Here is a 27,813-nt window from a genome sequence, read left to right as displayed (position 1 = left end):
CCAGCAGACCAGGGAGACACGGAGCAGCTTTTCTTGCCCCGGAGGACGTGGGCGGCGGGACCGCGGTGCGTCTGGGCGGTCCTGCCGCCGGCGTCCTCCGGGGCGAGAAAAGCCCCGTTCGTAAGTACGGATCCGACCTAAGTCAGATCCGCGTAACTCGGGGATTGCCTGTATTGAAAAATTGTTCTACCTACCAAAGCAGGTACAAAAAGAGTCTTCTGTTTTCTTATGGATAGAGCATAAAACACATCCCTCAGCAAGCACAGAAAAGATTCCAGATTAAAATGGTTCAACACGTACTTTTGATCTGTTAAGCCTCTAGGTTTCTTTTAAAAAAAATATTTGCTGCCAGATTTGTCATCAGCACAAAGGGCTGGGTTGAAATATCTAGTTCCTTTTGCAAACTGAACTGACACCACCAGCTCAAGCCCTGCCCAAAATATGGAAAGTAAATACACCCTTGATAGGCATCTCTCTTGCAAATACTAAATCCACTGTAAAACTTTACTGGGGGAGAAGGGGACAGATAGGAGATGAACAAACATGGGAAAGAGGGCAATAATAAAACTCTGACCTCCAGGGTTTCTTGGCAGTATAGTCCTACATACAGTCCTTCATTGACAATGTGAGCATACACTATGGCAGTGTTTCCCAATTTTATTTGGCCGAGGAACCCTTTTCAGCTTTTCAGAATTTCAAGGAACCCATAGGTTTGTCAAGCAAAGAAAAAACAATCCCAAATGAGCTGCCCACCCCCGCTGGTTCCCTGCACCTCCCCCAAAACCATCCCTCACAATCCAAGGGAGTGCAGCACCAGTTCCCTGCAACCACCACAGCCCAGCTGAGCTACCCGTCTGTTCCGTATGCCCTCCCTCATCCACCTCAGCCCAGCTGAGCCCCGCACTGGTTTCCTGCATGCCTCCCCCACAGCACAGCTGAGCCCCGTTTCCCTGCACCTCCCCCAAAACCCGGCAAAACTGCTGAGCCAAGCGTCAATTCCCTGCCCCTCCCTCCCCTTGAGTCTCTCCCCAGTTCCTGGCACCTCCTTCCTCCTGCAGCCAAACTGAGCTCTGAGCTCCACACACACACCCCCACCCCGCAGCCCAGCCCAGCTCCCCGGATCTCCCCACTCTGCAACCCAGCTGAGCTCAATTTCCCTGCACCTTCCCCCAAACCATGCAGACATGCTGAGCCAGCTCTGATTCCCTGCCCCTGCCTCCCTCCCTCCCTCCCCTTGGCTGTGTCTACACTGGCACGATCTTGTGCCAAAGTGGCCGCTCTTGCGCAAAAACTTGCTTCCTGTCTACACTGGCCGTGTATTCTTGCGCAAGTACACTGACGTATGAAATCAGGGCTTCTTGCACAAGAACTATGATGCTTCTGCTCAGGAATAAGCCCTTTTGCGCAACTGTTCTTGCTCAAGAAGCCAGTGTAGACAGGCAACATGAATTTCTTGTGCAAGAAAGCCCTATGGCTAAAATGGCCATTGGCACTTTCTTGGGCAAGAGAGCATCCACACTGCCATAGATTCTCTTGTGCAAAAGCACAGCTTGCACATGGCAGTGTGGATGTGTTCTTGCGCAGGATGTTCTTGCACGAGAAACCGCCAGTGTAGACACAGCCTAAGAGTGTCCTCGCATGAGCAAAATGAATTTTGTGTTGTGCACCAGTACTGAGTTCATGTTGCTTGTTTGGATGTGCCACTGTGGCACCCAAGTTATTAAGAAATATTTTTAAACCTTTACCTTTTCCCTCTGGTGCCATGTCTCCTCCCCTTGTTCCATCAGCTCCCCTGGTGCCTGCTGCCTCCCAACTCCTCACCTTCCTCTGCTGTCCTGACTCCTGCCCTTCTCGCTGCCCTCAGCCCTCCTGCAACCTGCCCCCGTCCACCAGCCCTTCTCTCCTCCCTGTGCCCACTCCTCCAGTAGCCCCACTCTGATCATGTGAACTACCCCTCCTCATCCCCTCTTCTAACACCTTCCTCTACACACCTGCCCTGCCTCTCTCCTCTGGTGGTGGTCCCTCCCCTGCAGGTGTCTGCCCTTCTGCTTCACCCCCAGAGTGCCCTGGCACTTGCACCTTCTCTTACTCCTGCACCCTCCTGTTGCCTCCCTCTTCCCTCACTGCCCCTACCCCCTTTGCCCTCTTTTTCCCTGATGCCCACCCTCTCACCACCCTCTGCCCCCATTCCCCTCATGCCCCTGTGTCCTCACACATGACTTGCTCCATCCTGGCCTTCCTCATGCCCACCCCTTCTTTCAAGCCTTCTCCCAGCACCTCCCCTCCTGCCTTTTTCCTCATTGTCTGCACTTGGCCCCCCTGGCATTTGTCTCTCCTCTACCCTGTCCTTTTGGTGCCTTCCCCTTTCTTCCCCCTCTCCCCTCCTCCTCCTCACAAGTCCCTTCTTCTCACAGCCCTTCCCCTTCCCCTTCCCTTCCGCACAGGCCCCTTCCTCTCCCAGCCCTTCTGCCTTTCACTTTTTGGGGCTGGAGTCTGCGCTCCATCCCTGGACTCTGAACCCGCAATTCAGCCGTGTGGCACAACGCAACATCCAGGAGTTTTAAAATCCTGGGCTGTGATGTTATGTCACGCCTGGGCATCTCCCGCCCACCCATTTGAGCATGCTACGCATGGCAGCAGCAGCCAGCAAGGGGGAGCTCAGTGAAGGTTGCGCATGGCAGGGATAGGACGGGTCCAGAGACGGGGGGAGAGACGCTCTGGGACCGGGGTGGGAGGACGCACGGGGGGAGGGAGGCCGGGGCCCGCTCCAGCTCCAAATATTGGTGGAGCATGGGCACCATGAGCCCATACAACTTGCCGCCCATGCCTCTGCTGGCTAGCCAGCTCTCTCTCTCTTTCTCTCTCTCTCTTTCAGAGGGGGTGGGGGAGTGCCAGCTCCTCGCAGAACCCCTAGTTTTGCTTCGCGGAACCCCAGGGTTCCCCGGAGCACCAATTGGGAAACACTGCATTATGGTAATGTGTTCCTTGTCCAGGATTGACAGAGTCTAGAGTCTGGGCAGGTCCATCTCCAGTCTCTAAGGAAAGCACTGCCTGCTCTGTTCTAAGTGCTCTACTAACTAATACAGCTGTAACGATTGTGGATCCCGGACATTGACCAAAGTTCAACACCTCAGGTTGGTTAGATTAAAGCAGAGGTGGGCAAAAGCCTCTTAGCGAGCTGGTTCCAGCCTGCCTTGGGCTTTGATCTGGCCCTCAAGGCAATTCCAGGCCCTGCCCCTTAATGGGCACGCGCCGCAGGGGAAGGAGCTCAGACTTGACCCTCCTCCCCCAGTGCAGCCGCTAGAGAGGGGGCAGCGCTGGGGCTATGGCTCCTCATGTGGGCCAGCCCCAGAGGTGCCACTACTGTGGCCTAGGGCTGGCCCTGAAGGCGCTGCTACTGCGGCCACGTGGTCTGGGGCTGGCCCCAGAGGCTGGAGGCGCCGCTGCCACGTCACCTCCAGAGCTAGTCTGAGGCTGTGTGGTTGTGGTAGCAGTGCCTCCAGGGCTGGCCCTAAGCCATGTGGCCATGGCAGCAGCATCTCCGGCCTCTGCGGTGGCCTGTGGCTGCAGTGTCTCAGGGCCAGCCCCAGACTGCAGCAGCGGTGTCTCCGGCCTTCAGAACCGTGTGGCTGCAGCAGCGGGTCCTCACTCTGGGGTGGCCAGGTCATCGTGGTTGCAGCTGTTGCTGCAAGAGGGCATGAAATCAGGTAAGGTTCCCCCTCATGCCCTGACCCCACACTCACCCTAATCCCATTACTTCCCTCCCCCTGCAAGACCTGGCAGCCCCAGCTTGCTCTGTCACCCTCCCTTGTTTTTGCACCCTCTCTCCTGGCCACACACTGCACCCTCCCTTGTTCCTGCTCCCTCCACCTGGTCAGATACCTTACTCCAAGCCTGCTTCTGCACCCCAGCTCCCCCCCCAGATCCTGCATCACATCCCTATTCTACTTGCTGGCAGCCCTCTCTCAGACACTGTACCCCTCATTTTTGTCCCTACCCCAGAGCCTAAGGAGGTCCATAAAATCCACTAACTCCAGAACCTCAGAAAAGTAAATTTGGCCTATAGGAAGCCCTGAACCTCAGTTCCCTCCCTTCTCTTCCCCTCACCCTGTGAAGCTGGGGCACCAGCGTGAGGTGTCTCAGTTGGGGCCACATCAGTGAGCATTGGGGGGGTTTGGAGGAGGTTTTTTGCTTCTCATTTGTGTGGTCCCCAACTGATTTTTTTTGATAATTTTTTTCTGCACCCCAGACTCAAAAAGGTTCACTACCCCTCCCATAAATAAAGAAAACATTGAAACCTTTTGTTTTGGACATAATATTTTACTTTATTTAGAATGAAATTTGATAAGCTAATATGAGAAAGTTAAAACGCTTAATCTGTTTCATAATTTAAATTAAGTAGTTCTTACTAGCTGCAGCTGGTTCAGAAAATAAGATCACCATACCCAGCTGGGTAGTTCTCAATCCCAAGAAGGAAGCCCTAAGGTTAGGGAGAGTACTTAAAGAAAGGCAGCATCTTAGTCCCCGCAGAAGCAAGTGGAGAAGCTGGTAATTATTATTTAGTGTGTGCATAGTCACCTAGCCAAGTGCTGGCATCTTCAGTAGTGTAATGCAGTTCTTGTAGACCAGACATTTTCAAAGTTGGGACATGGGCCTGCCTGGATAAGCCTCTGGGAGACTCTGAGATCCTTTGTTTATCTAAGCCTCACAGCTCCGATTGGCTGCAGTTTGCCATTTCCTGGCCAGGAGAGCTGTGGGAAACAGAGTGGGCTGTGCCCACTTTGAAACACATTCTAGGCCACTGCTGTACCTAGTGAGTGTGCATTCATCAACAATGTGTATCGTCGTCTGTGTTGTGCTGCAGCTGCACAAAGGCTCCAGAAATATTAGTTGGCTGCATGGAGACCTAGCCCAGTCTGGAAACTGTTCAACAGGGACCACTGGCAACAGGACAGGTCAAGCAATAGGCTTAAACTGCAGCAAGGGAGGTTTAGGTTGGAAATTAGGAAAAACTTCCTAACTATCAGGGTGGTTAAACACTGGAATAAATTGCCTAGGGGGGTTGTGGAATCGCCATCATTGGAGATATTTAAGAGCAGGTTAAACAGACATCTGTCAGGGATGATATATACCATGCACGGTCCTGCCATGAGGGCAGGGACTGGACTTAATGATCTCTTGAGGTCCCTTCCAGTCCTAGTATTCTGTGATTCTATTCTACGAAAGCCAGGAGGGCAGATTGTGGGGTCGGCGACGAAGGACTGGTTGGGAATGATAATAGATATCCATTGTTCTTGCCAGAGTGTTTCCGCTCTAACATCCTGGCATAGCAGATGAGACCGTAATGGGCAATGTGATAGCGAATGTGCAGCTGGCTGTTTAAAAATGTCATTGTGCAGTGGCAGGCTTTTGTTGTCATATACTTTCTTCAGTAACTTGCCACTGGTAACTTCTCAGCTGATATGAGGAGGAGCAATATTTATCAGAACTGGGAGCCAGGAGAGCGGAGTCAGATGCAGAGTGCCGGAGATGATGCGCATTGTGGCATGTGATGATCGACTCCTTATGGTGAGCAATACCCTACCACTGAACATGAGGAACTGACATATGCACAAATACTCCATGATGAAACTGCCAGTTTGCTAAGAAGATTGTTGCACATCTTAACTTTAGCTGCTCTCTTCTTCAGGTGAGCATGGTAACCCAGTGTGTGTGGTCTAAAGTCACACCTAGATAAACAGGTTCTACTTCATGCTTCGCCTTCTGAGGTTCAGATAAACATTTAGTTCTCAGGTTGCACTGGCATCATGAAGACAGAACAAACCAAAGATTGTTTTTATGACACTTGGCCAGATGCAGCAAGTCCTGCAGCAGTCAACTAACTTTACCATGCCCCAATTTAAGGTGGCACCAAGCTTGAGAAATGTCCAGGCCTGGGTACTGCAATAGATGATGTCTGCATAAATGGATGAATGATTACTGATTGGTGGTAACCTATGCCTGTTTGTTGTGGCTTTGTGTCCCTCTGTAGTGGTGTAGAGGCACTTAGTCCACCTACAGCCTTGGCTAAGAGACATTCCTCTTTTGGCTTATGCAGGCGCATGTATTAAGCCTCAGAGGCTCCAAGTTTGTTTGTGGCTGTTGATGGCTACATCTGTCAGTATTACAAGCAGTGGCTCATATGGGATGTCAACTGGGAAATCTCTGAAACTGAGGATGTGCTTCCTCAGCTAGCAGAAGTATATGACTTACACCTGCTTAGTGTGGCACTTTGCCTACCTCCACTGGCAGCTAGACCAGCTAGAGATTGATGGGTCTACTACAGTTTTGGCTAAAAGAGTGTGTTGTTTGATTCACATGTTATGCTCCAGAGGTCCTATGTTTGATCCTGGCCACTAATGACCAGGACCTATGTTATACAGAAATAATATTTAATAAAGCATGATGGTTGTAAGATGAACTGGTAGATAGACACCAAGGCTTTTACTGGGCCACCCATGACATTGCTTCTCCCTATATACTATTTTGTGGATACCTATAATTTCATAACCCTATTGAAACACTTTTGGGTTCAAAATTTCTCTTGACATGTGTTTAACTCACCCTGGAGTCCAGAATTCCTGCTCTGCTGAAGAATTTATTCACTGAAGCCTCTACTACTATTATAGTTTGTTTCTTACGGGGTAAGTATTGGGCCATTTTCTGAAATAGTCCATAACTACTAGCAAATACTAATTAAAGCCTCTGTCTCAGGCAAAGGCCCAAGCATTCCAGCAGTGATGCTCCTTATTATTATCCTTCCACCTCCCCCACATTTGATGGGGTTTTCCCAGTTCTAGGGGGATCCCTTCTTTGCAATAAGCACCACACTTCCTGCACCACTGTCTGCATTTTACCTAACAGATTTTTTTTTTAAACCTTGGCTAAGTTTTTTGCAACCTCAAAATCTCTAGCAGTTTTAAAACCATGACATAGCTTGAGAATCTCCTTTTTTTATTTCCTGTGTATCTGGCAGAATCAGCTGGTGCCCGTGTCAGCCGACGGTCAGGGCTCCCTATATCTGTCCCTTTATGACCGGCTGAAGTTCTTTTAAATTGTGCTTGGTTCTATTACAGCAACTGAAGGAGTCAGGTTAAAACTTAAACAGTTACAGGTTTATTTGAGGAAGCTTATAAATCATATGGTTGCAATGGCTATTGTTCTATTTCTTAACTGCTAGCAAAATATAGATCTTAAAAATGGTTACAAAGAAGATAAAGATAGAAAAATAGAAATAATGGTACCAAGTAACAGCTTACTCTTTCTATGTGTACACTTAAGGCAGAGGACCACATCCAGGTACAATTTTTACCCCCTTCTGTGCCTCTCGACTCCAGCATGTCAGGCCAGGGCCGGTCCCTCAATTCCTAGGAAAGACGAAAATACGAGGTGGGCATCCCCATAGAACCTCGGGAGGTCAAACACCTAACCCGACCAGCAGGTAGAGGGTAGAATGACACTCAAAGTGAGTGTGTGCTGGACCCATCTTTTATACCCATGGGGTCACGTATTTCTCTTCCTTGTCTGTCATGCCAAATGGGGCTGGTCTGTCTTTTGTGAGACCAGTTCTTACAAGGGAGTTGTGAACTTAATTTACACTTGTAAGAGAGAATTGAGATGATTAAATTGGAAGTACTGGACATTCTTTTCTCAGTGGGAAATTCCTCTCCCAGGGACTGTGTGTGTGTTCGAATCAACATGGGTGCCAGCCGGGGGCAGTTCTCACAGCCTCGAGGCCAGCTTATTGACTTAATCGCTCTCTCTCCACATATCTGTTTTTCCAGCTTCTCAGGATCAGATGAGCCAGCATAGACTATGCTGATTTTACTGCTCCTTCTCTGCCCTGTATGCTTCAGAGAGGCAAATAAGATGGATGAGATGGGGGGGAGGGGCTGTCTGGCTACAGCCTGCAACCATGACCTGCAGATTATTTTGCAATTGCTGTACAAAATTTCACCTTTACACTCAAAGCTTTCCCACTCTGACCAAAAATCTCTTACTGTGGTATTATACGGGGATACTAGAGTCCAACATGGCCATATTTGCGAATTGATTTTTCCAGACATATGCTATTCTGAATTCAGGGGCGGCCCGTGAGCCTAAGCAGACTAGGCGGTTGCCTAGGGCGCTGCTGGCCCAGGAAGCCTGATGATGATGTCACAGGGTGCCTGGGTGCCTGGTGATGACGTCACGGCCATTGACAGTCGTGCAGGCAGGGGCGCTGATCACGCCTTCCACCTGGGGTGCCAGCTGCCGCAGCAGGCCTCGGGCCACTCCTGATTCTGATCGATGGTTCCTCTTTTGTAAGCTTTTAGTGGCTCTGGACTCCATCACAGTCAAATATCCATTCAAGAACATGGGCAGTTCTGCAAATTATGGGAAGAGAAGGGACAGCCATCTCTTCCTAAACACATGGAATATTGGATTTATAATGTCATGTTTCCAGTGTCTCACAGTAAAGTCACATAATGCAGACTCTAGTATTACATTTAGAAAATGAGATAGATGGGTGGGATTTTCAAAAGTGGTCCTCACTAGAGGCTGCTTCCAGTTCTTGTCACTGCTTAAAGGAAACATTCAAGCACCATGGGAGATTCCACAGGCTCTCAAGAGTTTTACCACTGACCGCAGTGGGAGTAGAATTAGGCCTGTGCTGAGTGATCACTTTTGAAAATCCCACCCATCCATTTCATTTTCTAAATAAGCTCAGTTTCCACATCTGTAAAAAGAAAGAATAATTTGTTACCTATAACTGACAGAAGTGTTGTGAGGCTTAATTTGTTAGTGTGTGTGGAACATTTTGAGGTCCTTGGATATGCAAACTATTATAGTAAGTAATTGGGGCTAGAAAGGTTAAATTCACTTACATCTACAATCAAATCTTGTCTAAAGGGCTATCTTTAAAGCAATTTCTTCCTTCTTGAATGCTGGAAACCAGCCAGGAGAACTGAGTCTGGAAGGTTTAAGCCAGTTCTGTGCCTCTCTTTAAAAGAAAACAAAAAACAGCAGTTTATTGGTGGTGGGGCATTATATAATCTCAAAGCAGGAAAAATGAAGAGCAGATAGAGGTAGCAGCAGGCATAAGTACTTTCATAGGTTCTTTCTGAATCATTGGAGAGGGAGGAAGGAGAGTGGCAAGGTGATGACCCAAAACTAGTCACATAATTACCATACATAGGCCCACTGGTGGGAAGGGAAAGGGGGCAGTTGTCTCAGGCCCCTTTTAACTGCTGCCAGAGCACCACTCCACTCTGAGGGCTGGTGGGGAGGGTTGCGCCATGGTACGAGTGATGCTGAGGGCTGGCTGCTCCTTCCCCCCCGTTTTGCCCAAAGTCCCACCTATTCTGGGGGTGTGAAGCACACACACACACACACCTTGCCTCAGGGCCCCCCAGCCCAAAAAAGGTTCCCCACCTCCCAATGAAGTTCTGTAAAGTGCCATTTCTTTTCTCCTCAAATATCCATATTTACAGATTTCACAGGTTGGTGAGTATAATCGTGGCCATTGGGATTAGGCCAAGAAATAACAGAAATTGTTCTTGGAAGCTTTAAGACAGACACCCCAATTCCATGGCAAACATTTTCTTTAAGCTGACTTAGACATGCAGAGAATATATATACACAGCTTTTATTTACCTGATTTAATGCTGGGCAGTACCCCAATCACACCCAAGCAAAAGTCAGGTATAGTGTAAAGGACATGGCTTTATGCCATAACCACAAAGAAACCCTTCACCTTATGTTAGCAAGCACCATGCCCAGTTTGAAAACCAGACCCCTGATTTAGAATGAATTCTTTTGTTGAAATTAACTTGTGTAAGCAAGCTGGTGCATTTTGCCTTTGATATTAACTCTCTTTATGGGAATATCATGCTGCTCTTGAGCCCTGCAACCATTTTATTTTTTTCACCTTGCCAAACTGCTTGAGCAGAGTAAGGCCTTCTCTATACTACCAAGTTTTGTCCCCTAAAACTTGCCTCTTGGCAACAATACAATGAGAGCATACACACCGTAATGTGACTTATGTTGGGAAAAAAGCCCAGTTTTGGTGACATAAACCTTCCACCCCAGAGACTTTTTTTCCCCTTTCCCCCCTCCGTTTATTGTGAACAAAGAGCCAGTGTACATACTGCTGTTTGTTTTGTCAACAGAACTGGCTTCTGCCAGTATCTCACAAAGCCTGTCCTGATCATTCTGCTCAGTGTTTTGAACTGTGCTGCTCTGCAGGCAGGCAGGCAGGCCTCCCCTTTCAAAGCTCCAGGAAGTATCTAACAGCTGAGTGTGCATCTCCTTTTAGGAAACAACGAGCAAATCATGTGCTCCTGGAGTGCAAACAGCTGATCACCACGGGTAGGGCAAGAGGTGCTGGGAGGAGGAGTAGATCAGAAGGGCTGTTGGCAGGCAAGAGGTGTTGAGAGGAGTGAAAATGGAGGAGGTTGGCTGATGGTAGATGCTAAGCACCCACTACTTTTTTTCCTGTGGGTGTTCCAGGCCTGGAGTCAGCTCCTCTTTATAATAAAACTAGGAAGGAGTATATGGTATTCTTTCAAGTGATGGGCTGAAGCCTACAGCAAGAACAGACTGGGGTGTAAACAAGGAGGTCTTGACTTACGCCAGGGTTGTGTTTTTATACATGAACAGGAAGCTGAGCAACCACTTACAAAGACTGCAGTGGTTTCCGGGTAGTAACTGACTCAGAGATATCGTTCTGTGAACTTCAAGTCTAAGGGGTCCTTCAGTGAGGATCTTACAACCTGTGTGTTGCCATTGCACCTGTCCAGAAATCTTACTAAAATAGAACAGGTCATGTTGTTACATGTTGGCTTCTCCTTGCGCTGAGCTGTTACAGTGAATCTACTGCTGCCTCAGTTGGGGAAAGCTGTGTGGGGCTACCCGACATTGGAATAGTCCATGTTTTTTACTATAGAAACAACTGGGAAACAGATCAATTCCAATGCACATTTCCTAAATCATTAGATTTGAAAATATCATGCAGACGGTTGTTTATGGTAAACTTCACAGGATAACATCAGAGTCCAGGGCTGTATTAACTCTTCTCAGGGTTTGGGACTAGTAGATTTTGTGGGGCCTCCATAGGATGTGGGGTGGAGCCAAAATTGGGATTCAATTTGCGGGAGGGGGCTGCCAGAAAGTAAGGGGTGGGTGGGGGTGCAAGATCTGGATGAGCAGTACAGTGCAGGAGCAGAGTCAGGGTGCAGGACTGGAAGAGTGTGGGAGGGGGCAGGGGTTTGGGGTGATTATCTGGTGCAGCTCCCATTTGGCAGGGGGTACAGTTGATTGAGCCACCCCGTGCCCGCAGGCACCAGCCCCCGCTGCTCACATTGTCCATGAGAGGGGTGGGGGAGAAGGCTGCAGGCAAGCGCAAGGACAGAGAACTTCCCTGTGTTCACAGGGACAATGCTCCAGCCCAGGAAGGAAGGGGGAATGGCAGTATGCAGACCACCTTCCCTCCTCACCAGGCAGAGCCAGCCAGCCAGGAATGCAGCACACAGGGGCGTTAGTGACTGCATCTCAGGCCCTCTTAGTCCAGGGTGGCAGCCCCTACAGCCCCTTTGATAATCTGGCCCTGTCAATTAGTTGGAAAACAGAATTACCGGTTCCAAAAGCATTTTTTTCTAACCTGGGAAAGTATCGAGTTGTTTGGCTTTGATAATGTGCACTCCAACCCCCAAAGGCATGGAATGAACTCAAACTGCCTTGTAAACCTCAAAGAAAGAACAGTTCACATTGCATAACTTCTCCATGCTACTTAAGGAAGGATGATTATTATGGGGGATGTTTAAATGTGGGTAAATACTCCGGAAGAGGCTTTCAGGGTCGGCTCAGATCGTAAGGCCCAGATCCTCAAAAGTATGTATGCTCCTAACTTCCACTGAATCCAATGGAAGCTAGGAGCTTACAAAACAAGGAGGATCTAGGCCTAAATCTGTAAGTGGTATTGCACACGGCTACAGTTGAAACTAAAGAAAGGACAAGAAAATGAATGGAGAAAAGCTGGTTAGGAAGATAAACGTCCAGGGAAAAATAAAGTTTTAAAAATGGCACACATTTCAGACAAAAATGAACACAATGTAAAGGGACAACAGCAAAGTAAACTAAGGTGTTTCAACTGTCCCTCCTTTAACACATATTTGCAGATACAGTGTTCTCAGGTCTGTTGTAATTTACCTCGTATTAAGCACACCTGAATTAAGAGGGGTAATTTTTTTTCATGTATATAGTACCTGATTTTTCCATAAGATAATGAGCTACTTTCATTAACATAAGGTAATGAACTACTTTTATTAATCATTTCCTTGGATGCTTTGTATTTTGGGCTCACAATCAGATATAGGCAGGTAAAAAGGATATTTTGTAGATGGATTACTCATTAAAGAACAGCATAAAATATTTCCCTGGGGGCAGCTGGGAGTAAATGCAGGCAAAAAGATGAGGGAGGGGGAAAAGAAAAATGCAGCCAGCAACACAGGGAGTGGGGCAGGGAAACTGCAGCCAGGAAGATTGGGAGGAGGGGTGTGTGTGAGGGAAAGTAGAGCAGGGAAGATGCAGCTGGGGATGTGGGAGGACAGGGAGTGGGTCAGGGAAGACAGAATGGGGGGGATGGTGAAATGGGGGAGAGAAGGGACAAGAATAGGGGAGTGGGGCAGGGGAGATGCAGCTGGGAAGGGGCAGACGGCGGAGTGGAGCAGGAGGGGGTTAGGGGAGTGGAGCAGGAGGGGGTTAGGGGAGCCATGGAGGGGGTTAGGGGAGTGGAGCAGGGGAGATGCAGCTGGGGAGGGAAAGGTGGGGAAGGGGAAAAGTGGGGTTAGGGGAGTAGGGGAAGATGCAGCAAGGGAGAGGAGAGGGGGCAGGAGAGTTGCAGATGGAGGAGTGGGGCAGGGGGGGATGCAGCCAAGGAAGGGGGAGGGAGGATGGGGGAGGCAGCTGGGGGGGACGGAGGAGCGGGCAGGGGAGTTGCAGTTGGGGAGGGGGGATGGAGGAGCAGAGGGAAGGCAGCCTGGTTGCTGGGGGAGGGGGGGGGCGGCCGGCAGTGGCTCGGGGCGGGGGACGCTGCAGCGCGAGGAACCGGCCCCGCCCGCCGCTTTCCCAGGCTGCCCCGCGCCGCAGCCGGAGCCGGGGGCGGAGCTGCTGGAGCGGGGGCCGAAGTGGAAATTTCCCCAGCAGCGCCACTTGCCGCTCCCGCCGCTCCCGAGACGCCGCCGCCGCCGCCCCGCCATGGCCAACTACATCCACGTGCCGCCCGGCGCCCCCGAGGTGCCCAAGCTGGACATCGCCGTGAGCGACGTGGAGGGGCCCGGCTGCCGCCAGGGAGCCCTGAAGCTGCTGCGCTGCCTGCGGCCCCACTGGCGCCCCGAGGAGGTGACGCTGCAGGTAGCGACGGGGGATGGGCAGGGAAAGCGCGGCCCCCTCCCCCCCCCCCATTACCGGCTGTGGGCTGAGCCCCGGGGCCCGGCGTGTGCAGCGTCCCGGCCCCTTCCCCTCGAGAATCAGCCCCCCCCCCGGCCCGTTTCCCGTTTCCCGTTTCCGGCCCGTGGGTTTTTCTCTCTCTAACCCCCCCCCCCCCGGCTGCGCATCCAGGCGCCGCGTTGCGAAGGCCCGTTGGTTGCGCGCGGCGCCGGGGCGCTAGGAGAGGAGGGGCCCGGCCCGGCTCGTTCCGTGCAGAGCGGCCGCCGCCCCCCGGCTCCGCTTGTCCTGCCAGCCAGAGGCGCGGGGGGAGCCGCTTCTCGGCTTATCAGCCACGACCCACAGCAGCCTCTCGCCGGGCCGAGCGCGGGCAGGATGCAGCGATCGCCACCATTTGCCAAGTATTTCAACCCCCCGCTCGCTTTCAGTTTCACTCCGCTTTAAAATAAAGCGCTGCTGGTGACTTCACCCTTTTGCCAAGTGGACAAATCCCCTCCCTGTTGGACTTAATTGAAACTCAGGCGCTTGTCTGAGGCTACCCGCTCATCATCTAGAATTAAAAAAAAAACATTCAGTTAGATTCTCGTACGTATGACGAGTCTCATATTTAGGGCCAGCTAATCTTACTAATCTTAATGCTTGTAGAATCTACTTAATCCAGCCTCAGGAGTCTGCTAAAGATGTGTTTTAACTCTCTCTGCCTCTGTGCGTCCTGTTTGCAGCCTGAATGTATTACATCATTTATTATACACATTTTTCAAATCGTGGTTACCTAGTGGCATTAACGTGTGGAAATTTCTTTCTTAATTTTAGTGACACCCGCCAAGAAAAATAGATACAAAAATAAAACTCAGTAAAAGCTGGCTGCTTTGTCATCATTTATCTTAACGTGACTGAAATAATTTTAAATTTACCAACATGACAATACATTTGGCAAATATGCATAATATCCGCTATTAATCTTCAACTTACATCTGATACTGTATAACATACATGTTTGTTGAAAATAGTGGTAATGGATGTGTAGGAAATTTCTAAGTTTAGATTTTGCTTAAAGGACATTAAATAGCAATAGTGATTCTTCCATATTGTTTCATGAGATAAATGCACTCCTAACAAGCAACAACATGGCATAATTATTCCAGGAGTGGAGTCCACCTGGGCAATTTTAAAGGAAGTTTAAACAAACATTTTGTTTCATTGAATCCTTGTGCAGTACAACATATTTTGGCCATTTGTTGTTTTTTAAATATTTGGCCAGTTATATAAAGAACAGCTCTCGGATTTTTAAGAATGGAAAAGAAAATTGTTACACTTTTGTATTATTTTGCTTTCATTACTTTTGGGTTGAATCTTAAGAAAAAATATTCTGTTGAGGATATTTTTGTTCTTGCCCAGTATCATTGTAGCTTGTTCCAAAACTACAGCCAGGCTCTGATGATCTCACTTATCTCAAATGCTTATCTTCAGGAGTACAGGATGTAGTTGATCCGGGCAGAGTATCAGGCAGTGTTCAAGTGTTTTTTCCAAGGTTGTCCACATTCTCATTTGTGGCAGTTCTTCAGCTTCCATTTTGTCATATTGTGACCTATCTGCCACGCCAGCACTCACTTGATTTAGAGTACACCAGTCTGTTCCTACAAGGTCAGTGCCTAGGGAGTAGTGGGGGAGTTTTAAAGGAACCAAATTCTCCAAGATCATCAGTGTTATCCTCTGGTTTGTTGCTTTTTAACGTTCCACAGTGGTATTTTAGGGTATGGGATTTTCAGAGGCAATGATCTTTCTGGATTTCAGCCTCTTAGGTGGTAGAATGTATCCATACAGTGGATGTCTGAGATAGGGGTTCTCAACCTTTTTCTTTCTGAGGCCTTCCTTCCTCTCCCACAGTATGCTATAAAACTCTCTCAGTTCACCAGTGCAACATTAACTGGTTTTCTGTATATACAAGCCAGGGCCAGCATTAAGGGACGATCCCTAGGATCCTATGCCACAGGGGTCCCCTGCAAAGCTCCAGGCTTCAGCCTCATGCAGTGGGGCTTCAGCTTTTTGCTTCAGGTCCAAGCAAGTTTGACATTGGCCCTGCTTGGTGGCCCCCTTGAAACTTGCTAATGGGTCCCCTCCAAAGAGCCATGGACCCTGATTGAGAACCACTGTCTTAGATCATGAACCTGTTTTTGTCTCCTCTTTTTACTGAAGCAAAATGCAGGACTATGTAGCACTTTAAAGACTAACAAGATGGTTTATTAGATGATGAGCTTTTGTGGGTCAGACCCACTTCCTCAGATCAAAAATCAAAAAAAGGGTCTGGCCCACGAAAGCTCATCATCTAATAAACCATCTTGTTAAGTCTTTAAAGTGCTACATAGTCCTGCATTTTGCTTCAGCTACACCAGACTAACACGGCTACATTTCTATTACTTTTTACTGAAGGCATTCTGCCTTGCTGATGATAGTGCAGTCCCTCCAAGGCGGCATAGCCACTGTGTGGTAATTGGTTTCAAAGTCACTTTGAGAGTCCTACAGGATCAATTGAGTGCAGTATCAGTTTTGTGTGTGTGTGTGTGTAGCTGGAGTATGACCATAGTGGGGCATAGTATTCTGCAGTTGAATAACACAGGGTAAGACTGGTTGTTCAGACATTTTGGGGAACAGCTCCCTTTTTTTATTGACTAGCTTATGGAATCCTAGAATACTAGAACTGGAAGGGATCTCGAGAAGTCATCTGCTCTTTTGAGTGTCAGTACTTAGATTTATGGGATCCCAAGTTACACCAGATACTCATAGTGCTCATGGACTGCTCCATTCCATCATGTCTAAAGCTTTTGCATGGCCTGAGAGTGTTTAATGTGGAAGATGCATGTATGGGTCTGGTGTTCAGGAACCATGTGCAATAATGTTTTTAAGTACACTTGGAGAGCCAACTAGAATGTGCTCAGTGTCGTCACATCTCTCAGACTGGGAGGTAATAGAAAGATCTGTATAAATGAATCTGTGTGTGTTGGAGGAATTCTGTTTGAACAGCAAGGGTGATAGAACCTTGGGGGAATCCATTCTGGTGAGCGTGCCATTGACTTTTCTGATCATTCACCTCAACAAAAAAGTCCATTCTCAAGCAGGGAAGAGATGACGTGGAACGTCTTGCTATCTTTTAGAGTTCTTGCCAGTTTCAATAGCAGTGCACCATAGTTCACTGTTTTGTCAGCATGGGCAGATCAAAAGAATCTAAGATACTGTAGAGATGACTAACGTTTTCAACTTTACCATAGCATGAACATCTTAGGCAGAAACCATCTTGACTATTTGTTAGCTCCCTTCCACTCTTGGTGCTGTTCTACCTATTACCACCCTCTCATATGGCTTCTAGGTTGAGCAGTGTGAGTACATTGGGTGATAGATCTTTCCAGAGGTAAGAATGTGATTTTTAAGTAGTGTAGCTATTTTGGTCGGCTCCACTGCCTGGCTATCCTCATTGTCTCCATGCAAGAATTAAAGAAGACAAGCAGCAACATCTATATTCTTGTCCTACAATAATAATAATTAGATACACCATTGCGTGAGATGCCTTTCCACATACAAGTTTCATTTATTTGTTTTCTTGCACAGGACAACAAGTAAATGAAACTGAAACTTTTATTGCTTAAGGGCTGACCCTTTTTCTTGGTTACATTTTAGAGCTGCCTATAGCAGGGGAACATCTCATTCATAACTCTCTGTTCAAAGAAGTGAGTTCACAAAATGAAAGACTACGGCTTGGTTCTTTTGAACATGGCCATGCTATAACTGAGATCATAAATGTATATTTAGATAATACTGCTCTAAGAAACTAATGGAAATGATTTTTTAGCCAAGTAGAAAAGTCTTGATCTTTATTTAAAAAAAAAAAAAAAACAGATTTTTTTTCATTTTGTTCTTCAGTGAGCAACTGAGGAACTTTGTATTCATAGTGAGATTCCTTGTCAGCATTTTTTTGCTGTCTAGTATATTTTTAAAAGGCTGCACACAAGTAAGAGTAGAAGTGAGACTGTGCATACACATGCCTGTGTTTCAAATACGAGTGGAGTGCTAAAACAGCAGAGTTTGAGAGAAAAGTCTGCATTGGCTTTACTGGAAAAAGAAGAGAGGAATGGACTACATATCTAGTGAAGAAAGAAAAGCTGGACATAGATATTCAGTGGAATACAGGTTTGATTAGTCTGGATTGTAGTAGGACTGTGGCAGAGTAGCCAAGGAACTTGTTCAGGAGTGAACAGAGCTATTCAGTAGTGTGGATTTTCTCATAATTGAATTCTACATCTAGCCACCTTTGCTCTTTATAGACATATTGTCAGCATAGCATGTCGGAAGGTTAAAGTCGAAAGTTTAACTTAGTACATTTACTAACTTGCAGGAATGTAGTGTGACGTTAGCAAAACCATTCCAAGTTAATTAGTGTGTCTTCCAGTTGCCTGGTATTTTTGATTAGCCTGTTGCAGCTTAATCATTTTCCTTCCTTTAAAATTTGTAAAATCCCATTTAATTAGTTAACGAGTTAAATATTATATTTGACTGATTTAAATGGGGGCAGGTGGGAGTGCCCCCTCTCCTCAGCAAGAGGAAGGGGGGCTGCTCCAGCCCCTGACATTTAACCGTAACTGGTAAGTATCAGCCAGTTAATCATTCACATCCCTAATTTGTAATTAGTTGTATTTATAAATAAATATTATACTTATAATTTTTTCCCTAAATTTAATTATTAGCTTAACATTTGGGCAAAGGAGAATAAAATCCTTTAATCATTTATATGCATTTATTGTAATGCTTCAAGATGATTGCTTAACTACATTGGAAAGTCTAGTGCAGCAAAGTACAGAGTAGGTCCGGAAATAATCATTCTGTATTGCTTCTCTGTGTCCATAATCTACTCACAGGGAAAATTCCAAAGTAAATGATCAAACTAAACTACCTCTTTTTGCCAGCAGTTGGGTGGAAAGACAAAATCCTCTTCTACCTAAAGATTTTTCTTCATGTAGTTGTGTATAAATCTGAGAAGTGGCACCTGAGAAAAACCTAGGAGCAATATAGAACTAATTTTTTTCTGTTTTTATCTCCAGATACTTAAGAATGCTCTTCCTCTTGTTTCATTGGCCTTGGTTACAATAATCCAAAACAGTGTAATCAGAATGTGTGCTGCTTGAGCTAAATTCTCTTCTGTTCTGGTGTAAGCAAATTTTGATTCTCCTTGTTTCATTCAGAAGTTGGCCACAGTCAGTATGTACAATGGATGAAACAAACTTTAAGTTCTTATGAAATAATTATGAAATTATTACTTTTTTAAGAAAAGTCTACAGTTTAACTGGTCTAGTATAATTAATTTTTCACCAGTCATTGCAATCATGTATGTGAGTAAGTTGAAGCTTGCCACTTTCCTTTTCAGTTCCTTAATGTCTTCAGCTGTTTGTTCATTCCCTTGTTAGAAAAGATAAAACATTAATCATGAGTTTTGATGGCCTGTGTATCATAAAGATAGTCATCTCATCAACTTTACAAGTGTCCCATCAAAAATGGAATCCTTGTGACCAGTCTTAACAAAGGCCAAGGACAGAATAAATACAGCAGAGTCATCTATTTCTTAGCTCAGGGTGGCTCCTAGGTCTGTTCCAATAGGGAAATTCTGCTGGTCCTTCTAACAAATGTCAACTCAAAATTCCCATATAACACATCGTCAAACACATGTATCTCAAGTACTGGATTGTGCCACAAGTACTGGATTGTTTCAAAACAGAATATTTTATCTTTGTTACCACCACTCAGTTTTAACATTCTGGGGCAGGGAGAAGTTCTCCTGTATCTATCTGCCATTTCTGTATTTCAGAGCAGTATGCCCGGTGTCTCTACTGGTGAGAATATCAGTGAAAGCCTCATCTTTTGTACCCTGTAAGAACAAGCATATTAATTAATGTCACTTTGATTTACATTTGTACCCACTTTCTTTAGATTTACGTGCTACCTGATAGACCTATCCAAGGCACTAAGTACAGGCAGTCCCTGGGTTACGTACAAGATAGGGACTGTAGGTTTGTTCTTAAGTTGAATCTGTATGTAAGTTGGAACTGGCGTCCAGATTCAGCCGCTGCTGATACTGACCAGCGGCTGACTACAGGAAGCCCGAGGCAGAGTTGCTCTGCCCCGGGCTTCCTGGAATCAGCCGCTGATCAGTTTCAACAGGCTGAATCTGGACGCCAGTTCCGACCTACATACGGATTCAACTTAAGAACCCCAGGCGTCCCCAAGTCAGCTGCCGCTGAAACTGATCAGCGGCTGATTCCAGGAAGCCCGGGGCAGAGCAACTCGCGCCGCGGCTGTCCCGCTGCCGGCGTCCTCCGAGGCTTTGCTCCCTTGTCTGCTGGGGGGGGGGAGTCGGGGGGGGGGGGGGAAGACCAGGGAGACGCGGAGCACGCGGGCAGCGGGACAGCCCAGACACGCCGCGGCTGTTCCGCTGCCGGTGTCCTCCGAGGCTTTGCTACCCGTCTCCCTGGCGCAGACCAGGATCTGATGTAAGTTGGATCCGCGTAACTCGGGGACTGCCTGTACTTGTATCATAAAGTCTTCTGCACTTTCCTCTAGATCTTCTTGAAACCAAATATCTTAGATCTCTTCAAGATTTCTAGGGACGCAAAATCACATTTTATTGGTTTACCGGTTAAATGTAATGTTTAACCAGTTTACTAATTAAAGGGGGGAAAAATAGGGGGTGCTCCCCCTGACTGTCGGCTCCCCTCCCCTGTCTGCTGCCACTAGGCTAGGCAACCCCCCCAGCAGTCGCTTCAACCCCCACCAGTTAACCGGAGCCAGTAAGCATCACCAATTAAGGTGGTGTCAGAATAATCTCTAAATAGATTTTTTTTTTTTCCCCCATGAAGCACTAATGGCTGAAGATGTGCTCTAAATTAGTGTTTCTTAACCTTTTTTTATAAGGTACCCCCTTTTAAAAAATTTTATAAGTACCCCCATTACCTACAGTTTTCAGATATACATTTTTTTTCTACCATTGCAACGCATTTGTTTAAACAACTTAATCGTAGCAGGGTGGGTGATAAAACTTTTCGGGTGTAAAAAGTACAAAAATAATGAAGCGCTGTAAAACTTAAAACAAAACTTCAGTTTTCTCCAAATTTCAGTTTTTGATGTAACCCCCCCCCCCCCCCCTCCATTCCCAGTCTTCTCTCAAGTACCCCTAAGAGTACTTGAACCACTGGTTGAGAAACACTGCTCTAAATGAGATACCCATGATGGCATCTTGTTTATGCAACAGATGTCTTGCAGGCTGAGTTAGGTGATGAGAAAGTTCTTGCTGACAATGCTTGTATACCTTAATTGCCTACAGTTGAAAAGCCTGCATAATATGAGCAGATGGAGCAACAACTGTACACATGCCTTGCAGTGTCAGTTAAGCAAACAACCACCTCAGGGTGTGCATTCCTAGACCGTTGCTGTGTATCTTAGGCATGTGTTTTACAAGGACTTTGGCTCGATGCACTGATGGCTCACTCACACATGGCTTAGTACAGGATTTATAAAAATTACAAAACGTGGTTTGTTGCACTGTAGCTTAAATTCACTTAGTATCTTTTTCTATCATTCTATCATCAGGAAAAATTTCTAGAAACATTGGCATCTTTAATATTTTAAGTTTTTTGAGCTGTGCTTTAATGGTTAGTCTATCCCTTATCATACAACATAAGAATTTGAGGTCTCAGCTGTAACTCGGGATAAAGGAAAGAAAAGTGTCTGCAGCAATTGGGGAACGTGAAGAGTAGCTAAAATGATGTTTCACCACGTTCACTAATCTGGTTTAGGAAACTGATTATTCAAAAAGATGGTTGTTTCTTTCAATTCATTGCTGGGTGTGAACATTTTAGGTTTGGTCTTTAAGCAAGGTGGTATAGTCTACATAAGAAGACTTTAGCTAATTCCTACCACAGAAATACAAATGCATTTTAGAAAGTAGGGATATAAAGGGTTAGCAGCTTCATCGGTTACTTGGTAAGCTTGTGCTTTACTGGCATGCTTACCAGGTTAACTGGTGGGGGGGCTGCTGGGCCTGGCCCAGCTGGAGTAGCCTGTGGTAGGCTCTGTCCAGCCCAGTTGGAGTGGCCCCCACCCACTCCTCGGCCTGGCCCAAGTGGAGCAGTCCGTGGGATGGTGAGCTTGGCCCAGGGTTCAGGTATTAATTAATTTTATTAACGCAAACAGACAAGTCCTAGGAACACTAAAAGTAGAGTTCTTAAAACTTCTACAACTAGCTCTCATCTTCCCCACTCTGTGTTTTGATGCAGATCTGATTTCTATTTACCAAAAAAGCAAAGACTGACTGTGCTTAGAATGCACTTAATGTTGGAGTAAGTCCCATTGAAAACAAGTATAGGTGTGGTTTATTTGGGGAAGCTGAGTTATGTTGAAGTAAAATAGGGAATAAACTCATGGCGTCACCATTATGGTCTGTGACCCTAATGTTGCAAAATATGAGGCATGTATTGTATAACAAAGTAAAAAAATGGCACTCAGTGGCAACTGTCAACTCTAGATTTCTCTTATTGCAGCTTTCTGTGCTGTATACTTGGGTGATAGATTCTAAACCTAGTTAGCTAATCTTTATGGCTTGGAAAAAAAGTTTAGCTTAATTGCTTCCAAAGTTTCATTCTTGCAGCTAGGGCCTACATCACCATCTTGCACTGCTGACACTTGACATGTTTCCCCTTTTTCCCCAGGGAACAAATTTCTTCAAAACATTCCCAGAGAAGGTCTCTTACACCCAGAAGCTGTGACAGTTTTTCTGTGGCAGAAGTGTAAGGGAATATAAAGAGCTTTGTGTGTGATCAATGTCTTCGCTTTTTCTTTCCATTCCACATCAGAGTTCCTTTCTATGCTGTGCCCATCCTTTCCTTTGAATATTGTCTTTGCTTTTAAATGATGTCTTGACTAACTGACGTGCTTGGCCCAGGTTCACCACCACGTAAGCAAAGAATAAAAACAACTTGTGCCTGTCCATGCACGTTTCTCAGCAGACTTAACAGAAATTGAAAATTCTGGGCTTTCACGAAGCAAGAGTTGGTTGTTAGGCTGGCCAGGCTAGAACCATTAATTCATTGTTATGAGACTGCAAGTGTAGCACATTTGTGATACAATTTAATTGTTACTGTTATTTTTAAATGAGAAATTTAATACTTTAGTGATTTTTTTATTTTATTTTAAATCATTGATTTTTTTTAATTAAACCTGATAGCTCTTGTGTGTATCGTGAGCCCACTTGTTACTATTTCAGAAAACATTTATCTTGGATTGGCCTTCTTCAGCTGAAATGGTTTTCTCATAATGATTAAAATACTTCCATGGATCCAGAATCTTTCTGACAAACTATCTGCTACAGGCACTAGAACTGCATTTCATCAACTTTGTCTCCTATACGGGCTTTCCTATTTCAAAATTTACTTTTGGAACTTCCTTCCTGGTATTGAGAACATTCTGGGAAGTTGTTCATACTTGTCCCACATTAGTCCATGTTTTGTCGTCTTCACTTTGGGTACGTCTAAACTACATTCCTCTTTCGAAAGAGGAATGTAAGTGAAGCAAATATAAAGTGCAAATAAAGCGTGGATTTAAATATCCCACGCTTCATTTGCATATTTGCATCCGAGCACTTTTTTGAAAGTTTTTTTTTAAAGTGAAAGTGCAGTCTAGATGGGGTTCTTTCGGGGAAAAACCCTTCTTTGAAAGAACCCGTATTCCTGAAAAAATGAGTACAGGTTCTTTTCAGAGAGGATCCCCCCCTCCCCCCCCGAAAGAACCCCATCTAGGCTGTATTTTCACTTCCAAAAAACCTTTTTCTAAAGTGCAGTCTAGATGGGGTTCTTTCAAGGTAAAAAAAACCCTTTTTCAAAAGAACCTGTACAGGAGTACGGGTTCTTTCAAAGAAGGTTTTTTTCTGAAAGAACCCCGTCTAGACTGCACTTTCACTTAAAAAAACCCTCTTTTTTGAAAAAGTGCTCGGACGCAAATATGCAAATGAAGCGTGGGATATTTAAATCCACGCTTTATTTGCACTTTAGATTTGCTTTATTTACATTCTTCTTTCAAAAGGAATGTAGTCGAGAGAGAGCCTGTGTATTGCTATGAAGACCTCTGTTTCTTTCACATCTCTCCTTTGTCAGAAACTACTCTCTTCATTTGTGGTGCCCATCTCTTGCTTTTCTTTGCCATGGTTTATAATCATTGCATCTCACTTTAAAGTCTTTCCTTTGCTTTAAAATGAAAGAGATACTTAATACTGTTAGAGACAGTAAATTAAACTATATATAAAATGCTTTTTGTCTACATGCAGTTAATTTTTTTGTGAATTAGTTTTGTAGCTTTTTAATTTTGACTCATTTCATGATGCAAAATGAAAAGTATTGTTCAGATGGACAAGAAAATGACCTCTTAAATTGTCAAATGAGCTCATGAGGAATGCCTATTAAAATGCAGTATAATCTAGAAGACTCCTGGTTGCAAATAATTATTTATAGCAGCATGTTACAAATAGATGCTAATTTAGATATTCTACTCAAGGTCCTTATTATCAGGTCATAAGATCTAATTTCCTTGATGTATGTAGTTTCCATTAACATTAATGAGACTTGCTCTGAGAGTGGAATACACAAGAGGTACAAAATAATTCATGAGAAAACTATATAGCGGTTCTGTCTATAGTTTTCTGCACTATGAAGATGCTGTGGCTTGTCAGTTACCTTTATGGTCAGTCTGTCTTTCTATGTGAATAGTAACAGTTGCCTCTTGTATCGTGGATTTTGAGGACAATAATGTGATTAAATATGACTTTTGAATATAATTAAAATAGCATAATATGATGTAATTTTTTAAGATAAGTTGATAGACTTTGTTGCATTCCAGCTAATGCAAACTTAGTCTCTTGCTGTGTTCTCGTTCTAATTTATCCTGAATTTATTTGTGTAATACACACACACACACACACACACACACACACACACACACGCATAAATTCTGTTTGTTAGAGCTGATAGCTGACTAATACTGTGCTCTTTATCTTCTCTGATATCCTCATGAGCTTGATTTGTGTATTGAATCCATATTATGTAATGAAGAAAGCCTTGTTTAAAGAGTGATAGAAAGCCTTGTTTAAAGAGCACCTTTTATAAAACATAAAGGTAACAGAAGTTCCTGTGATTAGGAGGATGATCTCACTGTTCTGTGCACAAATATAATGGAGTCCCTTTCAAGGTGGATTGATTTTAAATAATCAATTTTCATCAACTTTTCCATTTCTATTTCAGTTTTACTGTAAAGAGTATTCTCATTGGTTGATATAAAGATTAAAATATTGATTTACAATTAAATTGAGTATTTTTACTAAGTTTGTACATCTTTTTGCTACCTGTGGAGCTACAACACTATAAATTATAAATACAGGCAGTCCCCAGGTTACATGGGATTCCTACTTACAAACGGGGTGAGGCAACCCCGCACTAGCTGCTTCTCCCCAGCAGACCAGGGAGATGCGAAGCTAGCACCCCCCCCCCCCCCAGCAGACCAGGGAGACGCAGAGCGGCTTTTCTCAGCAGACACCTCAGCTTGAGAATAAAGGACTGAGGGAAGTGAGGTGTGGGAGAATAAAACTGAGCTCTGGAGAGATGTTTGGCTAGAGTTTCCCCTACAATATGTACCAGTTCCGACTTGCATACAAATTCAACTTAAGAACAAACCTACAGTCCCTATCTTGTACGTAACCCGGGGACTGCCTGTATTTATCTAAGCCAGCAGTTCTTAATCTGTGAGTTGGGACCCACTTTGAATGGGGTTACCAGGGCTGTCATAGACTTGCTGGGACCAATGCCCAAGCCCCAATACCCAAGCCCTAATACCCAGGGCTTAAGCCAGAGCCTGAGGGTTTCAGCTCGGGGTGGTAGGTTTCAGGTTTCAGGCTCCCTGCCTGGGGCTATAGCCCTTGAGCTTCAGCTTTGGCCCCATTGCCAAGAGTGGTGAGAGACTTGAGTTTGCCTCCCCCCGCCCCCCAGTGGCGCTCAGGTGGGTTCAGGCTTTGGTCCTCCCCTTTTAGGGTCCTGAAGTAATTTTTGTTGTCAGAAGGGGGGGTCATAGTGTAATGAAGTTTGAGAAGCACTAAATTTTAAGCAATTATCTATCTTAATATTTTCAAATTCTTATTAGTTATTCATTTTGGTGTTATTTTCATTAAATTGATTTTAGTAATATTTTTAAAATGTAAATTCAATTAAATATATTTTTTATTCATCCCTACAAACTCCTATCATTTGCTATGTTTTAACAAAAGAGTTATAGTCAATTAGGTTTCCAATAATAGTGTCTTCTATTTTCATACCGTAAGCATTGATTTAGCTATGCCAATACAGAGTAGTACTCCAAATTTCTCCATTTTTATCTCTCTCTCCCTCGCCCCCCCCCCCCCCCCCCCGGTAAGATTTGAGAGCAATCCTATACCAGGTTCACCCTGTTTTTCTGGCTTCTCTTCATTCAGTCTTTCCAGCATTCACCCAGTTATGTCAATTTTGAGGACTATACTTGATTTGGTGGGACAATACGCCTGACTGGAGTATTGATACAGAACAGTACAGCTTTCTCATGAAAAGCAGGGGAAAAAGGAAGGAGCTATTACCTTGTATATTAAAAATGTATACAGTTGGACTGAAATTGAGATGGAAATAGGAGACAGACTTGTTGGAAGTCTCTGGGTGTGGGCAAAAGGGGTAAAATCAAGATTAGTGTCATGGTAGTAGACTCCTATCTATGCAAGAAGAAAAGGTGAATGGGCTTTTATTCCCCAACACAATCATCCAAAGCACAGGATTTGGCTGTGACTTCAACTATCCAAACATCTGTTAGGAAAATAACACAGCAGGTCACAGATTATTCAACAAGTTCTTGGAATGTATTGGGCACAATTTTTTTAGTCTAGAACAGTTGTCTCCAACCTTTTTACACCCAAGACACTTTTTAAATGTCAGAACAAGCCAAGACCTCACCCCTTCCATAAAGCCCCGCCCTCTCTGTTCTTCTTCTCTCCATCACTTATTATCCCCAGCCCCTGCACATTCTCAGGGTAAGGCTACACTACCGCTTTTTTCTGATTCTTCTGGAGGAGGAGGTTTTCCCAATATTTGGCCTGTCTAGATTGGGCCCAATGTCAGAAAAAACCTTTCTTTCGGAAGCCCCCTTATTCCTTGTGAAACGAGAAAGACAGGGGTTGACGAAAGCATGTTTGCTCTTCCACTAAAAAAAGCGGAAGAACAAACGCGTCCCTGGATGTGGAAGAGTTTTTCCGGGATATCTCTGGAATCCCGGGAAAAACTCCTGCAGTCTAGTCTGTCTCACTGGGTTGAAACAGGAGGTGTGGGCTTTGGGGTGGGAATGCGGGATTTAGGTGTGGGAAAGGGTGAGAGGTACAAGCTCTGGGAGGAATTTGGGTGCAGGAGGAGGTGGAGAAGAGGATACTGGCTTGGGGAGGAGGCTCCAGGCTGTTGGATTCAGATGGAGGGTTGGGGTGCGGAGCAAGCCTCAGGCTTGTGGATGTGAGGGTGCAGGAGTTTGGGTTGGAGTGTGTGAGGGGCTCAAGGCAGGGATGTTGGGAGTATGATGAGCTCAGGACACAGTTTTGTAGTGTGTGGAGGATGCAGAAGTGTTATGGCAGAAGACTGAGGATGTGGGGGTGCAGGAATTTGGGGATGTGAGAGGTTCAGGACAGGGAGTATAATAGGCTCAAAAAAACCCCCCAAGCCTCACTAATGTGGCCCCAACTGTGCTGGTGGGAGCAGGGGACGTGCTACTGGCGAAGGGTGTTAGTGAGTGTTGGGGCGAGGTCAGGGTGCCAGTGGGCGCTGTGGCAGGGAACATGGGACAGGGTGCTGGGGTGGGAACAGGGTGCCAGTGGGGGCAGGAGATAGGGTGCCAGTAGGGACACTATTCTCCCCCCTCCCCGCGCAGAGGAAGGAAGCCCTGGCGCGCGCCTCCTCTAGGGACTCTTCCTGCCGCCGCCCCCCCCCCCCCCCGGCCCCCCGCCTGGGACACAGGAAGTCCACGGCTTGCGCACTCCTCCAGGGACCCTACAGAGGAGGGAAGCCCAGGCGCATGCCTCCTCTGGGGACTCCTACCCCCACTCCCCCTGCAGGAAGTCTCCGGAGCGCGACTCCTTCCCTCTTCCTCTTTCCCCTCCCCCTCGCAGAGGAGGGAAGCCGCAGTGCGCGCCTCCTCCGGGGACTCCTAACTCCACGTGGAACGAGGAGTAACGGTAGTTCGGAATGGGAAGCCTAATCTGAACTATCT

General features: G+C 45.9%; 1 protein-coding gene and 1 long non-coding RNA gene across 2 annotated transcripts in view; one reads left to right on the top strand and one right to left on the bottom strand.

Moving 5' to 3' along the window:
• Window positions 1-6,887: 6,887 nt before the first annotated feature.
• LOC142818479 (uncharacterized) lies at window positions 6,888-13,553 on the bottom strand. The gene is made up of 3 exons (XR_012895967.1): window positions 13,486-13,553; window positions 8,907-9,022; window positions 6,888-7,406 (listed from the first exon to the last, which is right to left on the bottom strand). It is a non-coding gene; the product is annotated as an uncharacterized LOC142818479 (long non-coding RNA).
• Window positions 13,111-27,813, top strand: part of ETNK1 (ethanolamine kinase 1) — a 47,450-nt gene continuing 32,747 nt past the window's right edge. Inside the window, exon 1 of the mRNA XM_075898229.1 lies at window positions 13,111-13,431. Coding sequence (XP_075754344.1) covers window positions 13,276-13,431 — 156 coding nt within the window. The 5' untranslated portion in view covers window positions 13,111-13,275. The remainder of the gene's footprint in view (window positions 13,432-27,813) is intronic.

This window comes from Pelodiscus sinensis, chromosome 1 (genome assembly GCF_049634645.1).
Source record: "Pelodiscus sinensis isolate JC-2024 chromosome 1, ASM4963464v1, whole genome shotgun sequence".
NCBI lineage: Eukaryota > Metazoa > Chordata > Testudines > Trionychidae > Pelodiscus > Pelodiscus sinensis.
The sequence above is the reverse complement of the archived record's forward strand: the minus strand, read 5'-3'. Positions and strand labels throughout refer to the sequence as shown.